The sequence below is a fragment of the Oncorhynchus masou genome, chromosome 17 (assembly GCF_036934945.1).
Source record: "Oncorhynchus masou masou isolate Uvic2021 chromosome 17, UVic_Omas_1.1, whole genome shotgun sequence".
NCBI classification, from domain to species: Eukaryota; Metazoa; Chordata; class Actinopteri; order Salmoniformes; family Salmonidae; genus Oncorhynchus; species Oncorhynchus masou.
Genome location: NC_088228.1, coordinates 16,087,030 through 16,103,288, shown reverse-complemented (window position 1 = coordinate 16,103,288; position 16,259 = coordinate 16,087,030). Strand labels below are relative to the sequence as shown.

At 42.2% G+C, this 16,259-nt stretch overlaps 2 protein-coding genes across 7 annotated transcripts in view; both read right to left on the bottom strand.

Moving 5' to 3' along the window:
• Window positions 1-2,198: 2,198 nt before the first annotated feature.
• Window positions 2,199-16,259, bottom strand: part of LOC135558603 (aspartyl/asparaginyl beta-hydroxylase-like) — a 28,983-nt gene continuing 14,922 nt past the window's right edge. For 4 of the 6 annotated variants that reach the window (XM_064992529.1, XM_064992530.1, XM_064992527.1 and 1 more), the window contains 7 exons: window positions 12,409-12,486; window positions 11,251-11,313; window positions 10,281-10,994; window positions 9,795-9,899; window positions 6,026-6,067; window positions 5,795-5,839; window positions 2,199-4,698 (listed from right to left, as the gene is read on the bottom strand). In XM_064992529.1, coding sequence (XP_064848601.1) covers window positions 4,691-4,698; window positions 5,795-5,839; window positions 6,026-6,067; window positions 9,795-9,899; window positions 10,281-10,994; window positions 11,251-11,313; window positions 12,409-12,486 — 1,055 coding nt within the window. In that variant the 3' untranslated portion in view covers window positions 2,199-4,690. The remainder of the gene's footprint in view (window positions 4,699-5,794; window positions 5,840-6,025; window positions 6,068-9,794; window positions 9,900-10,280; window positions 10,995-11,250; window positions 11,314-12,408; window positions 12,487-16,259) is intronic. The other 2 variants (XM_064992531.1, XM_064992528.1) reach the window with 2 other exon arrangements.
• LOC135558605 (uncharacterized) lies at window positions 12,965-14,705 on the bottom strand. The gene has a single exon (XM_064992534.1). The coding sequence runs from the start codon at window positions 13,885-13,887 to the stop codon at window positions 13,444-13,446; it is 444 nt and encodes a 147-aa protein (XP_064848606.1). The 5' UTR covers window positions 13,888-14,705; the 3' UTR covers window positions 12,965-13,443.

Genomic DNA, 16,259 nt, shown 5'->3' with positions numbered 1-16,259 from the left:
GTATTCAGACCCTTTGCTATGAGACTCGAAATTGAGCTCAAGTGCATCCTGTTTCCATTGATCATCAGGGAGATGTTTCAACAACTTGATTTGAGTCCACTTGTGTTAAATTCAATTGATTGGACATGATTTGAAAAGGCACACACCTGACTATACAAGATCCCACAGTTGACAGTGCATGTAAGAGCAAAAACCAAGCCATGTGGTCGAAGGAATGTCCTTAGAGCTACAAGACAGGATTGTTTCAAGACACAGATCTGGGGAAGGGTACCAAAACATTTCTGCAGCATTGAAGGTCCCCAAGAAAAAAGTGGCCTCCATCATTCTTAAATGGAAGAAGTTTGGAACCACCAAGACTCTTCTTAGAACTGCGCAATCGGGGAAGAAGGGCCTTGGTCATTGAGGTGACCAAGAACCCAATGGTCACTCTGAAAGAGCTCCAGAGTTCCTCGGGAGAACCTTCCAGAAGGACAACCATCTCTGCAGCACTCTACCATAAAGCCTGATTGGTGGAGTGGCCAGATGGAAGCCACTCCTCAGTAAAAGGCACATGACAGCCCGCTTGGAGTTTGCCAAAAGGCAGCCAATTGCTCTCAGACCATGAGAAACAAGATTCTCTGGTCTGATGAAACCAAGATTGAACTCTTTTGGCTGAATGCCAAGTGTTACATCTGGAAGAAACATGGTACCATCTCTACAGTGAAGCCTGGTGGTGGCAACATCATGCTGTGGAGATGTTTTTTAATGGCAGGGACTGGGAGACTAGTCAGGATCGAGGGAAGATTAACGGAACAAAGTACAGAGAGATACTTGATGAAAATCTGCTCCAGAACGCTAAGGACCTCAGACTGGGGCAAAGGTTAACCTTTCAACAAGACAACAACCCTAAGACAACATAGGAGTGGCTTCGGGATAAGTCTCTGAATGTCCTTGAGTGGCCCAGCCAGAGCCCAGACTTGAACACGATCGAATATCTCTGGAGAGACCTGAAAATAGCTGTGCAGTAACGCTCGCCATCCAACCTGACAGAGCTTTAGAGGATCTGCAGATAAGAATGGGAGAAACTCCAAATATAGGTGTGCCAAGCTTGTAGCGTCATACCCAAGAACACTTGAAGCTGTAATCGTTTCCAAAGGTGCTTCAACAAAGTACTGAGTAAAGGATCTGAATCCTTATGTAAATATGTTTCCGTTCTTTAAAAATAATAATTGTGCAAACATTTCAAAAACCTGTGTTTGCTTTGTCATTATGGGCTATTGTGTAGATTGGACATTTCTTTAAAAATACATTTTAGAATAAGGCTGTAACATAACAAATTGTGGAAAAAGTCAAGGGGTCTGAATATTTTCCGAATGCACTGTAAGTCCTGTAGGTCAATAAGCATAAGCCTGCCCGAAAAAATAAGATTATGCAACAATTCAATTATTCAAAATGAACTTGCCCAAAGTGAAGCAATAAGGCGCAATAAAAATCACACAATACCCTTTAATACTTACCTATGATCCATGTTAGGCTACTATATAATAAAACGGTAGGCCTGCCTGAACTTTTGGATTGAGGATCTCCACGTGCACCTGTGAACGGATGGACTACAGATGGCAAAAATGGATCAGGTTGAGGATTTCAGAGGTTTTCTGGGCCACATTACGTTGCCAAAGGTTGTCAAACGTTGCAGACAGAAATGTCACGAATAGCGACGACGAGATTCCTTATTGAACATGTCAGGGGCATGTTTGTTCGACATAGCATATTTCTTTCGGGAACTTTACAAAACGTGTAATCTGGTGGTGGAACGAGGAACAAGACATAGAAGTACAGTATATGATCTTTTACCAAGGATGTAGTTTATACTGCACACTAGGTTACACCAAAGTGGGTCAGTGGACTTTCTATTATTCTTGCTGCTTTACCTCTGCATCAAAGCTGCCTTGTATTGTGGTAATATTCTCAGATGATTGTGTAGTGCACTGGGTAACACTTTACTATAAGGTACCCTTTAAGGGGGGTGTAAAGTCGAAGTCATTTCTAGACAGACATTAACAAACAACTTTGGTGCTTGCGAATGACTGGGTTTACATACGGCTGACCCTTTTCAACACTTAAAAAAGGGTACCTTGGTATAAAAAGTGTTACCATGCATGGTTTGGTGGACTACTGTGCCCAGAGAGGGGTAAGCACGAGAATAAATTACACCATGGTGTTGTCCCAAACCTTTATTGCAGCCCCTCAACAGAACATTTACAGAAACTGTGACAGTCATCCGACCCTGCATACAGGATGCATTTTCACAATCATTTAAAAAACCTTTTAGCCTGTATAGCAGGATACTACGTAAACCTGACATGTTTTTCTGTCTGTGTGAACTTCTGTTCATATGTGAACTGCAATTTGAGATTGTAGTGATGTTTTCTGTTATTGCTCGTTGTGCAATGGCTTCCCCCTGGAGTTAATCATGTCTGTTCTGAGCAGCAGGGCCCACCTTTCACGTATGGCTTTCAAAAGAGTTGAACACTTTCTTTAAAATTCAAAAAAAAAAATTGATCCTAGAAAGTGTATTTTTTATTTAAAAATCTAGAACAGATCTCGTAAAGTTTTGTATAATGTAAAATTAACACCACGTTAAAAATTCACATCAACTTCAAAAGTGTTAGGGAATAGAAAAATACCCATTAGTGTTATAGAAAAAAGACAAAATATGTACTAAAACCTATATTGCAACCACTTGACTTGTTTTATATGTCAAAACAAACCGTTTCCCCCCCCAGAAAACATTTGCATTGCAGCATTTTCTACAGTCCATCACATTAAATCAGCATCATATCATCTGGCCCCTTAATACCACAATGCACAGAAAACTGCTACAATGGAAAGATTTAAAAAATAAAACACACCAATTTGAATTCACAGAAACATTACGGAGGAGCTTGAACAGACTAAACACGTAACTCCTTCAAAATAATAAACATGATCTTAAACCCGCCTCAAGTCCAGATCACAAGCTCGCATTGTCCTTGTAGTAAAAACAACAATGACAACCTTAATGACAATAACGTCAATAGTAAATGCTAGCCAAATTCGAGTTGGGTGTGGTTAGGATATTAGTTAACAGGTTACACAGTCCCGTTCCATTCTAGACATACTACAGCATTTCTCTTTGAACAGTTGGTTACAGCTGGTTTTAGGGGCTGCATTGAAATACATGCAGAGGGACAACAACAAGATGTGTTCCTTGTGTCTGCTAAAATCTTCCACAATCCCAGACATTCATAAATCTTTGTTCCAAATGAAGCCCTAACCTGGGCTAGAGCCAGTTAATATACAAGTGAAAGTGGACCTGTACATTTAGAGAGAAATGGAACAAAAGTTTATGAACATTGTTGACGCAGACTTTTTTGTTTAAGTGTATTGAATTATGAATTCTGATTAATCAGATTCCTTTTGGACCAGGTGTGTGTGTGTGTGGCAGACCTATTGGGAGGACCTGGGACACACACTGCACAGCAATCAGGAGTGCCTGTTTCACCAGGAGACTGGGTGGGGTTGTGTCAGACCGTTAGCCCAGAGCAGCTACATCCACACTGAGCTAAACCTACGAGTTACGACCATATACTCTGACACCCTGCCCTTCCCTCATCTCCCTGTGTTGTTTTTGTATCTGTTTTTCCCAGAACAAAATAACATACGCCAACATATCTTCCATTTGGAGAATTTACTTCCAACCGAAATACTGTCCAAAAGTGACAAAAAAAAGTTTCAATAAAATAAAACTCGCATTGCTGGAAAATAAATGTGTTCCCATAGATCCTAAGAAATACAAAAAGATGTTCACTGTTGTGGCTCGAGGTCTGAGTGAGTCAAAAACACTTTCAGTACTTAAGAAATATCAGAGTGAGAGGTACTAGGAGTTGGAACAAACAAAAACTAAATGAGGAAGAGTCTCAAACACATCTTAATGAGAACTACGGCTAATAGGGATTGTTTTTCAAAGCGATATGTCTACAGACACACAGTCGCACACACACACAAAACATCTACACACATTCTCAGTCATACACACTAAAGCTCACACACACTCGCCCAACACGTCACCTGACTTGTCCGAGTTTACCTTCCACGTGTAGTAGACTCACTACATACTGGTAATACAAAACTTAGAGTGAAATTGCCACGAAAGATCAGTGCAGCTTTGCATAATACCTTCACTTTAACAAAAAAAAAAAACATTACAAATGTTGAAGTTCTGACCCACGATTCAATAGGGTGAAAGCACACTGCTGAACTCGGGTCAGACATGTGAAGATCTTTCACTAGCAAAGCAACACGTGCCTCTGCTTGTTATACACAGGAAAGGAAAAACAACCTACAACTCACAAGATCTACCTACATCCAGAAGAGAAATTCATTGATACTTTCCATTACAGGAAATGGGAATTCTTTAAACTAAAAAACGTGGAAACAAAGTAGAACAGAAAAGAAAACAAAAAGGCAAGAGAGAAAAACAACATACTAATCAAACAAGTAATGGAACACGAATGGAAGAAAAACGTCATTCTGAGTGTGTGAGTGACAAAACGGAGACAGTGGCGAAAGTCGTGGCAACGCTACTCTTTCTCTGGAGGTGGGGAAGCACGGCTGCACGTGCTCAGTGGGCTGGTCCTCGCTCCGTCGTACTGCGCTGACACCGCAGGCTCTACGTTTCTATGGGAAGAAGATAGTGAGGTCAGTAAGTAACAGTGACATAAGGACAACAGCAGAATTCAAATCAAAGTTATCATTCAATTTAGTTCATATTTCAATTACAATCTTGTAGAGAAAATATTGAGACAACATAATGTACTAATACAATGTATATGATTACTACATCATTACTACAAAATGACAGCACAATCAATTTAATAAAAACAGAATTGATGCCCTCCATTTCAGTTCTACTCACATCATAAGTAATCTTGCAATAAATTATTTAACAGGATCAAAAAATCCTCTTAAACAATATGAAAATATGCAAATGAGTGGAATTACCCGAGCCATTTTATAAACTGTTTCAATAACCAGCCTCAAGGGGGAGCTACAGCCTACACTACAAATAGCTGCACTGGCATCCATTACACACCACAGGGAAGAGTTAAGGGAAAGCCTAAACGGGATCCTTGGGACATCCCAACTGATGTAAGTAACCCCATTGAAGTTGAAATTTACGAGTTAAGTTTAAGTAAGGGTCAGGGTAAGGATCACGGCTAGCACTAGCTGAGAGTTAAGTCCTTTGAACAAAACCTATCTTGATAGGATTAATCCACTGACCAATAATTGCAGTCAACATTGCTTACACAAAGTCCATATTAAGCTTCAACACAACACAATAAAACCATAACGCCAACTAGTGTGACCAATGGGTCTTCTCTTTGGCAGAACGTGCCATAAGGCCAACACATTATAGACAACACTACCTATTGATCAAGCGTTTCCTACCTGGCATGGGCTTCGAAGTCAGGAAAATCTTATCGTACAATATACACAGACAGGCTATTTTCTGGAAAAGCTATTTTGTGGAAAATACAAAATATTTTCTATTTTGTGGAAACAAGCCCAAAGGTCAAACTCACTGGAAAAGCTGGGTTTCTAGGGACACGTTTTCTTAGATAGCATGATACAATACTGTAAGATACTGTAATGCTGATTAATATCCAAAGGGAAAACTATCTATTAAACAATGATTATGTACTCAGTATAGTAGGGCTACATCCAGCTGGAAAATGTAGATTCTGTGAAATTTTGATTCTTAGTTCAAGTTTACCTGTTGGTGCATCTTCAATCTGTTCTTCTACCTCGGTATGCTCTTCTGTAGGAACAAAACAAACCACAGCTGGAACTAAAAGACAGCTTCAACAGTCTTGAGTACACTACAGAGCAGTACTACTGGCCATGCTTTCAGAGAACAGGATCAATGGCCACTATGAAAGAACACAACACAGAGAGAAGAGCTGTTCCTAATTAGGACACTGGACTGAGTTATCTTAGCACCAACCTGTGAACTCCTCAAATGGCTCATCAAATTCATCTACCTCCTCTGCAACAGAAAAGCAACAGTTGCAGTTAGTTGAAGGAGAGACAGAGACAGAAAGAGAGAGACATACAGACACACAGAGAGAGAGACGCAGAGAGAAAGAGACACGGAGAGAAAGAGACACGGAGAGAAAGAGACACAGAGAGAAAGAGACACAGAGAGAAAGAGACACAGAGAGAGAGAGACACAGAAAGAGAGAGACACAGAGAGAGACACAGAGAGAAAGAGACACAGAGAGAAAGAGACACAGAGAGAGACACAGAGAGAGACACAGAGAGAAAGAGACACAGAGAGAGAGACACAGAGAGAGAGACACAGAGAGAGAGACACAGAGAGAAAGAGACACAGAGAGAAAGAGACACAGAGAGAAAGAGACACAGAGAAAGACGCAGACACAGAGAGAAAGAGACAAGAGAGAGAGACGCAGACACAGAAAGAGACACAGAGAGAAAGAGACACAGAGAGAGACACGGAGAGAAAGAGACACAGAGAGAGAGACAGAGAGAAAGAGACACAGAGAGAAAGAGACACAGAGAGAAAGACGCAGAGACACAGAGAAAAAGAGACAAGAGAGAGAGAGAGAGACACAGACACAGAGAAAGAGACACAGAGAGAAAGAGACACAGAGAAAAGGAGACACAGAGAGATGCAGAGAGAAAGAGACGCAGAAAGAGACACAGAGAGAAAGAGACACAGAGAGAGAGACGCAGAGAGAGAGAGACGCAGAGACACAGAGAAAGAGACACACAGCGAAAGAGAGACACAGAGAGAGGCACAGAGAGAAAGAGACACAGAGAGAAAGAGAGCACTGAAGAAAGAATGAAAGTAAATTACATTCACGGTTGCAACATCTGGAGGTACAGCTGAAGTTGGAAGTTTACATACACTTAGGTTGGAGTCATTAAAACTCGTTTTTCAACCACCTCACAAACTTCTTGTTAACAAACTATAGTTTTGGCAAGTCGGTTAGGACATTACTTTGTGCATGACACAAGTCATTTTTCAAACAATTGTTTACATACAGATTATTTCACTTATAATTCACTGTATCACAATTCCAATGGGTCAGAAGTTTATATATACTAAGTTGACTGTGCCTTTAAACAGCTTGGAAAATTCCAGAAAATTATGTCATGGCTTTAGAAGCTTCTGATGAAGGAGGAAAAAGGGGGATGCTTGCAAGCCGAAGAACACCATCCCAACCGTAAAGCACAGGGGTGGCAGCATCATGTTGTGGGTGTGATTTTCTGCAGGAGGGTCTGGTGCACTTCACAAAATAGATGGCATCATGAAGATGGAAAATTATGTGGGTATATTGAAGCAACATCTCAAGATATTAGTCAGGAAGTTAAAGCTTGGTCGCAAATGGGTCTTCCAAATGGACAATGACCCCAAGCATATTTGCAAAGTTGTTTCGAAATGGCTTAAGGGCGACAAAGTCAAGGTATTGGAGTGGCCATCACAAAGCCCTGGCCTCAATCCTGTAGAAAATTTGTGGGCAGAACTGAAAAAGCGTGTGCAAGCAAGGAGGCCTACAAACCTGTCTCAGTTACACCAGCTCTGTCAGGAGGAATGGGCCAAAATTCACCCAACTTATTGTGGGAAGTTTGTGGAAGGCTACCTGAAATGTTTGACCCAAGTTAAACAATTTAAATGCAATGCTACCAAATACTAATTGAGTGTATGTAAACATCTGACCCACTGGGAATGTGATGTCAGAAATAAAAGCTGAAATAAATCATTCTCTCTACTATTATTCTGACATTTCACATTCTTAAAATAAAATGGTGATCCTAACTGATCTAAGACGGGGAATTTTTTCTAGGATTAAATGTCAGGAATTGTGAAAAACGGAGTTTAAATATATTTGCTTAACCTCTTGAAACTCTGGGGGCGCTATTTCATTTTTGGATGAAAAACGTTCCCGTTTTAAACAAGATATTTTGTCACAAAAAGATGATCGACTATGCATATAATTGGTAGCTTTGGAAAGAAAACACTCTGACGTGTCCAGAACTGCAAAGATATTCTCTGTGCGTGCCCTAGAACGTGAGCTACAGGCAAAACCAAGATGAAATGGCATCCAGGAAATTAGCAGGATTTTTGAGGCTCCGTTTTCCATTGTCTCCTTATATGGCTGTGAATGCGAGAGGAGTGAGTCTGCCCTTTCTGTCGTTTCCCCAAGGTGTCTGCAGCATTGTGACGTATTTGTAGGCATATCATTGGAAGATTGACCATAAGAGACCACATTTACCAGCTAGCTTAGCATACTCTTACACAAATTAGTGAATTGCTATGGTTCAAAAGCATATTTTGAAAATCTGAGATGACAGTGTTGTTAAGAAAAGGCTAAGCTTGAGAGTAGGCGCATTATTTTCATTTTATTATTATTATTCAGAAATCGTTAACCTGTTGAAACTCCCCATCCCGGATCCGGGATCGTGACTAAAGCCTCAGGCTCATTAGCATAACGCAACGTTAACGATTTCTGAAAATCGCAAATAAAATGAAAATAATGTGTCTGCTCTCAAGCTTAGCCTTTTCTTAACAACACTGTCATCTCAGATTTTCAAAATATGCTTTTGAACCATAGAAATGGACTAATTTGTGTAAGAGTATGCAAAGCTAGCATAGCATTTTGAGTAGCATTTAGCACGCAACATTTTCACAAAAACCAGATAACCAAATAAATAAAATCATTTACCTTTGAAGAGCTTCTGATGTTTTCAATGAGGAGACTCTCAGTTACATACCAAATGCGCAGTTTTTCCTGAAAGCGTCTGTGTGTAGGAGAAATCGTTCCGTTTTCTACATCGCATCTGGCTACCGAAACGAACTGAAAATTCAGTCACCTACAACGTCAAACTTTTTCCGAATTAACTACATAATATCGACCGAAACATGGCAAACGTTGTTTGGAATCAATCCTCAAGGTGTTTTTTCACATATCTCTTCATTGATATATCGTTCGTGGAAGCTTGCTTTCCTCTCTGAATCCCATGGAAAAATACTGGCAGCTGACTTTTGCGCACCAATTTCGGCGCAGGACACCGGGCGGACACCTGGTAAATGTGGTCTCTTATGGTCAATCTTCCAATGATCTGCCTACAAATACGTCACAATGCTGCAGACACCTTGGGGAAACGACAGAAAGGGCAGACTTACTCCTCTCGCATTCACAGCCATATAAGGAGACAATGGAAAACAGAGCCTCAAAAATCCTGCTCATTTCCTGGATGCCGTCTCATCTTGGTTTTGCCTGAAGCTCACGTTCTAGGGCACGCACAGAAAATATCTTGGTAGTTCTGGACACGTCAGAGTGTTTTCTTTCGAAAGCTACCAATTATATGCATAGTCGACCATCTTTTTGTGACAAAATATCTTGTTTAAAACGGGAACGTTTTTCACCCAAAAATGAAATAGCGCCCCCAGAGCATCAAGAGGTTAACGTTGCGTTATGCTAATGAGCCTGAGGCTTTATTCACGATGCCGGATCCGGGATGGGGAGTTTCAAGAGTTAAGGTGTATGTAAACTTCTGACTTCAACTGTATATGCTTGCATGTGCTCATACGTAGTCACACCCACCCACACACACACACACACACACACACACACACACACACACACACACACACACACACACACACACACACACACACACACACACACACACACACACACACACACACACACACACACACACACACACACACACACACACACACCTACCTGGAAGCTCTTCCTGAAGAGGTTCCTCCTCTTGAGTTTCTTCTGATTCAGCTTCTACTTCCTGTTCAGACTCTTCTTCTTCTGCTGCTTCTTCTTCTACCTCTTCTTTGGGGCAAAGCAACAATGGATATAAGAAAACACCATTATTTTCCAAAACACTGATTGAATCTATTATTTTCCAAAAGGTGATATAAGCAATGAAAAATGGACAGGAGACGTTGAGTGCCCTTTTCACTACCCCAAGATGAGATGTGAGAAGGGCCTGTGCATGATCTCTCTACATACATGTAGCTATTCTCAGCAGTGCAGTGTCATACACTTCAGCAATGCAGCACCTGGCGTTCAACAGTGCTCGTTCTGAGAGCAGTGTGAAGAAAAATGACTCGTCATCACTCAAAATTATTTTTGGTTCAATAATTTTTAGACCCAGATTAAGCATACCTGGAATAAAAGCCTATTGTTCTGTTCTGGATTATCTTTCCTTACCCTCTTCTGCTAGTGCTGCCTCCTCATCCAATGTCTCCTCTGCTGCTGGCTCCTTCTCCACAGCTTCCTCATCAACTGGTGCAGCCTCTTCTTCTGCGGGGTTGGCCTCTTCCTCAACAGCCTGTTCCACGGCAGCGACTTCCCAATCAACTGGGACGGCTTCCTCTTCAAAGGGTGCATCCTCTTCCTCCTCAGGTGTGGCCTCTTCATCAACCACCTCCTCAACAGGTTCATCCTCTTCATCCTCAGGTGCGGCTTCCTCCTTGACTGGGGCGGCTTCCTCTACAACCTCTTCCTCAATGGGGGCAGCCTCTTCCTCGAAGGTCTCTTCTACAGTGGCAACTACCTCCTCCACAGGGATAGCCTCTTCTTCAACTGGTACGGCCTCCTCAATAACCTCCACCTCCTCCTCCTCCTCTGGCTCATCCTCCAGTACTTCGGGCTCTTCCTCGATTTGAGGCTCATCCTCCTCGATTTGAGGCTCATCCTCCTCGATTTGAGGCTCATCCTCCTCGATTTGAGGCTCATCCTCCTCGATTTGAGGCTCATCCTCCTCGAATTGAGCAGAATCCTCCTCGAAGGGAGAAGAATGCTCCTCGAAGGGAGAAGAATGCTCCTCAAAGGGAGAAGAATCATCCTCCAGAACTTCGGGCTCTTCCTCAAAGATTTCAGGCACATCCACCTCAGGCTCTTCCTCCTCAACAACCTCAGGCTCTGGAGGGAAAAGACAGTGTTAAGCAATTTAGCTGATAACGTGGATTTCCTGACAGAGCCAACTAAAGCAAGTTTGAACATGACACTAAGTTATACGAGTCTATGATATTGGTTGACATTTTTTTCATTTTAAACTTGGCAATTTCAAGCCACAATCCATTCAAACATCTTAGAAAATGTTGTCAGGCTCACACACACATTCAAGCCACAATCCATTCAAACATCTTAGAAGATGTTGTCAGGCTCACACACACACCTGGTGGGAAAGCAGCAGCTTCCTCTGCTTTGGCGGCCTCGATCACTTCTTCAACAACGTGTTCTGGTGTGGATGAATGAGGCAGCGGGGAGAGATAAGGGGGCAGAGGGGAACCGTTAAGACCATCCACCTGGTCCTTAACTTGAACTAAGGCATTACCTGGCATACTTCATAGTCTTCCTCTAGTACAGAACATTTCAAATGTCTTCCTTGAGACACATTTAAGAAACAGCTAAGTTTGTGTGTCAATAAAGAATAAGAAAGGCAAAAAAGTGTATGCTCCTTTATTAAAAGCTCAAATAAATCATGAACCTCTAGACCTACAGTACAGAAACTGCTGACTAAAACCATGGTAGGTATAGCTCTGGTACATTAGCTTATATTATGTCACAACAGGTATAGGTGTCTAATAGTCTAGTAGGTGAAAGCATGTCGTGTACACAGCAGTGCCAGGTATTTGGGAAAAACAGATTATCAGAGCCAATGGATAAATGGTAGACGAGGCCTATGTCCCCTCAACCAATGACAGCCCCTCTGGGGAAACATGTGTAGACTGGACAGGTGGCAGACATATGGAATAAATAGAGTCTACATGTTTGTACAATGATTTTACTGATTAACTCTTGACATAGATAGCTACAGCAACACCATGTGGGTGTTTGGTGGTGAACACAGTCCTACTGAGGCTAAAGGGTTCATAAAGACCCTTAAGAGCGAGTCAGCCTTAAGAGCGCTCGTGAGATTCTAGTTCTAATTTTGTCTAGTCCAGCCCACAGTTCAAATTCAATAAACATAGTGAGGAATAACTTGCATGTTTAAGCAATTAGGATACTGCATAAACGTCTGACAAGGGAAAGTAATATCATTGTAATATGAGGAAATGAGGTAGTAGGCTATGTTTGGGTATGGCCACATTCTTAATGTACAGAAGGTATACAACAGTGTGGTAGAGTGTCTGCTAAATGATTCAAATGTGAATGTGTTTGTGGCATCTGTATGGTGTTCAAGGGATTTGCCCACCACCGATGCTACTGGAGTATTCTCCTTTGGGTGGGATTCATTGGGAGAGCATAAGCATAAGCTACCTCTTATGAGCTTTACCATCTACTACAATTAAATGCTGCTGTGTGTGTTTGTGTAGACCCACAGGGGATGTACCTTCTTCCACAGGTGCTGCAGGAGCCTCCTCTGGTGCTCCCTCTCTGCTAACGTCGACAGTAGCCTTCTCTTTCAGTCCTGGGGGTTTTACATGTGATGCAGGGGGATGAGGATGACATGGCAACATGTTCAGAAGTGCCTTTGCGAAGGCCACAACTCCATATCATGTATACTGTATTTGGTTACGTGGCTTAGTAATATTCATGGCTAGTAATAATATAGTGACATTAGGATTGAGATTTAGGAGGTCTTACGTATCAACTTTTAGAAAACAAACATCATTCAAAAAGACAAAAAAAAAGGATAACATTTAAAGGCTGATTTGGGTTGACTTTTGCGCTTCAACACTGAATTTGTATTGTGTTCCAATATGCTGTGAAAAAGCGAGGCCTATAGTGCTAAGAGAGAGAGATCAGGAGAACAAAAGAAGAGTGTTCCGGTTGAACAGGAGAAAGTTCCTTTTCGGCACCTTGTATATACATGTGATGCCCATTTGTGTAACACCAAAGCATCTTATTGAACCGTGTGAGACAAGTGCACTTGAAGACAGGAAACCTTCAAGTATCCAGCAACTTTATTAACACGGAACACACACAGCTGATCCTTTCAAATCTATCATTTCTCTCTGGATAAAAGCACGAGTTTCATCTCCACTAAATGCAAAATAAATGACTGCGTCCTTGTCCAATTCTACTACTGTATTCTAGAGTGCCTCTAAAGAAAGTCACCTTTCTGATGTAAGATTATAGCACCTTGTGGTCCTCTGGGCACCGTTCATTTAACAGTTCATACTTCTATAGAGGACAGCATTGTGATTCTCACAAGCAGGGAGTAGCTAAAACAATATGCACTATACATTGTGGAAATGGCACCCTGCACACTAGGGGGTTTCCTACTCCCATTCGCAGAGGTTTGTAACTGGAGTGAGACCTCTCACAGGAGGGGTTTCTCATTGATCTTGTAACATCCTGTGTCACTGTCATCGGGGGCGGTTGAATGATCACCGACATCAGTGCAGGTGTGAAGAGTCTCGCATCATTTCCTCACCCCCCTATCAGACACCTTGAGTTTTTTAGCAGAAGCTTTGGGGGCCTCTTTACTTTTGGCCTCTGCCTTCTGCCCCAATGCCTCTGCCCCTTTCCCTGAATTCTTCTCTGCCTTCTGCCCCAATGCCTCTGCCCCTTTCCCTGAATTCTTCTCTGCCTTCTGCCCCACTGCCTCTGCCCCTTTCCCTGAATTCTTCTCTGGCTTCTTCTCCTTCTTATCTTTCTTGCCCTTCTCTTCCTCCTGCTCTTTGTCTCTCCTAATCTTCTCCAAGGCCTTCTCAAACTCCTCCTTCTCTATCTTCTCCTCCTCCTCCTCCTTCATCCTAGCTGCCACCGCCACCTTGGCCTTCTTTGCCGACTCATCCCTCGTCAGCCCCAGGACCTTCTCTTCCTCCTCCCTGGCCAGGATGTTCCTCACCTCGGCCAGCGCCATCTTGGCAATCTTTTTAGCCTCCACTCGCTCATGGATGATGACTAGCTGCTGTTTCAGGGCCTCCCTCAGCTTCCAGCCCACATCTTTGGTCAGAGGGTGTTCTGGGATACGAGAATACCATTTAGCTGTTTTGAAAAAAGATTCGCCGCCAGGCTGCTAGGATCACACTGCAAGCATTTGTCGGACCGCACTCCAAGCGTTTAGTAGGTTGCAAAGCACCCTGGGTATTTGTATTTGCTGACTGGGAGTGTTAGGATAACAGCAAGTGGCATCTTTTTGCACTTTAGAAAGGTGTCACTAGAATTGACCCTGTCAAAATATAAGGTATATAGGGGCTTGGTCTGACACCTCTTACTACACGGATGGGAATCAGTTAGTCCAACAGTTATATGATGCTGTCCAATATAACACCTAGCACAACACTGACAAGGTGAATTTCAATGATTTCATACCAAATACCCTATTACTACAAAAGCGGTAGTCAAATAGAGCATGCGACGAGAAACCAATTCACGTGTTTATGCCAAGAAGCATAATCGTCATTTTCATCAATTCAATATCAATTCAAACTTCATTCTACTAGTAAATAGACATTCTAAAGACCACAATGTGGTTATTAGAACGAAAGCAAGATCTTTTTAGCTACTGTACACTGGAACACACACGGTTCCTCATGCAAGACCTTTTTAGCTACTGTACACTGGAACACACACGGTTCTTCATGCAAGACCTTTTTAGCTACTGTACACTGGAACACACACGGTTCCTCATGCAAGACCTTTTTAGCTACTGTACACGGGAACACACACGGTTCCTCATTCAATACCTTTTTGGGCTTCTCTCTTGGCAGCATGTCTTGGCTTTTCATCTGAGGTTTAGGAAAACAACAAGTTAAATACGGTTATAGTCTCAGACGGGTGTATCTGCTTGGTACTCAACCACCAATAGGAACAGCCGAATCGAAAAGCCTACCAATAGTAGGGGAGAGCAACTATTACAACAGAACAAAACCAAGCTCAACCAATAACAGATGGAAGTATTGTACCCCGCTCAGCTTTCACTGACACCACTGGCAAGCTTTACACACAGGCAAACATTTAGCATCCAGCGGGGCTAAGCTTTTCTTTCACAATCTAATAGTAAAGCCTTTGACATACAGCTTTTGGCGTATTAAGAGTCATTTGTACCATAGCAGCTGGGGTATAGTCACAATTTAGGGGCAAATTCAGTATGAATTCAAAAACAAAATGAGCCAGACCTCAATCATAGAGTCTGAGTTATAGGCAAAACACGGAAAAGCTGCCAACATTCTACAACTAGGCAACATACAAAGCAATCTGGACGTTGATCCACAGAAAAGCTGACAACATTCTACAACTAGGCAACCTACAAAGCAATCTGGACGTTGATCCACGGTAAAGCTGAAAACATCCTACAACTAGGCAACCTACAAAGCAATCTGGACGTTGATCCACGGTAAAGCTGACAACATTCTACAACTAGGCAACCTACAAAGCAATCTGGACGTTGATCCACAGAAAAGCTGACAACATTCTACAACTAGGCAACCTACAAAGCAATCTGGACGTTGATCCACGGTAAAGCTGACAACATCCTACAACTAGGCAACCTACAAAGCAATCTGGACGTTGATCCACGGTAAAGCTGAAAACATCCTACAACTAGGCAACCTACAAAGCAATCTGGACGTTGATCCACGGTAAAGCTGACAACATTCTACAACTAGGCAACCTACAAAGCAATCTGGACGTTGATCCACAGAAAAGCTGACAACATTCTACAACTAGGCAACCTACAAAGCAATCTGGACGTTGATCCACGGTAAAGCTGACAACATCCTACAACTAGGCAACCTACAAAGCAATCTGGACGTTGATCCACGGTAAAGCTGACAACATTCTACAACTAGGCAACCTACAAAGCAATCTGGACGTTGATCCATGGTAAAGCTGACAACATTCTACAACTAGGCAACCTACAAAGCAATCTGGACGTTGATCCACGGTAAAGTACCTTCTGTCACCTTATTTTTCTTGAACTTAGTTTTTGGAGATTCTGTTTCAACTAAGTCAGTAGGGAAAAGAAAAAACAATGACTACTGAAAGAAATCATCACTAACTTAGTCATGTTAAGTTTTCAACATTTTAGCAGGATATACAGGTTCTCTAACTAGCAGAGCAGCTTTCCATGAATGTGATGCCATCCATTCACACATCGAAAAAGTAGACATTTGGCTGAGTCGGCTACTCAGAGCTTCTTGACGTTTTACTCTCAGCAGAGATAATTGGGGTGGGGTACCTCTGTGTCTCGCTCTTTTCCGATCGCGTCGAGGTTCATCTGATATTTTTCAA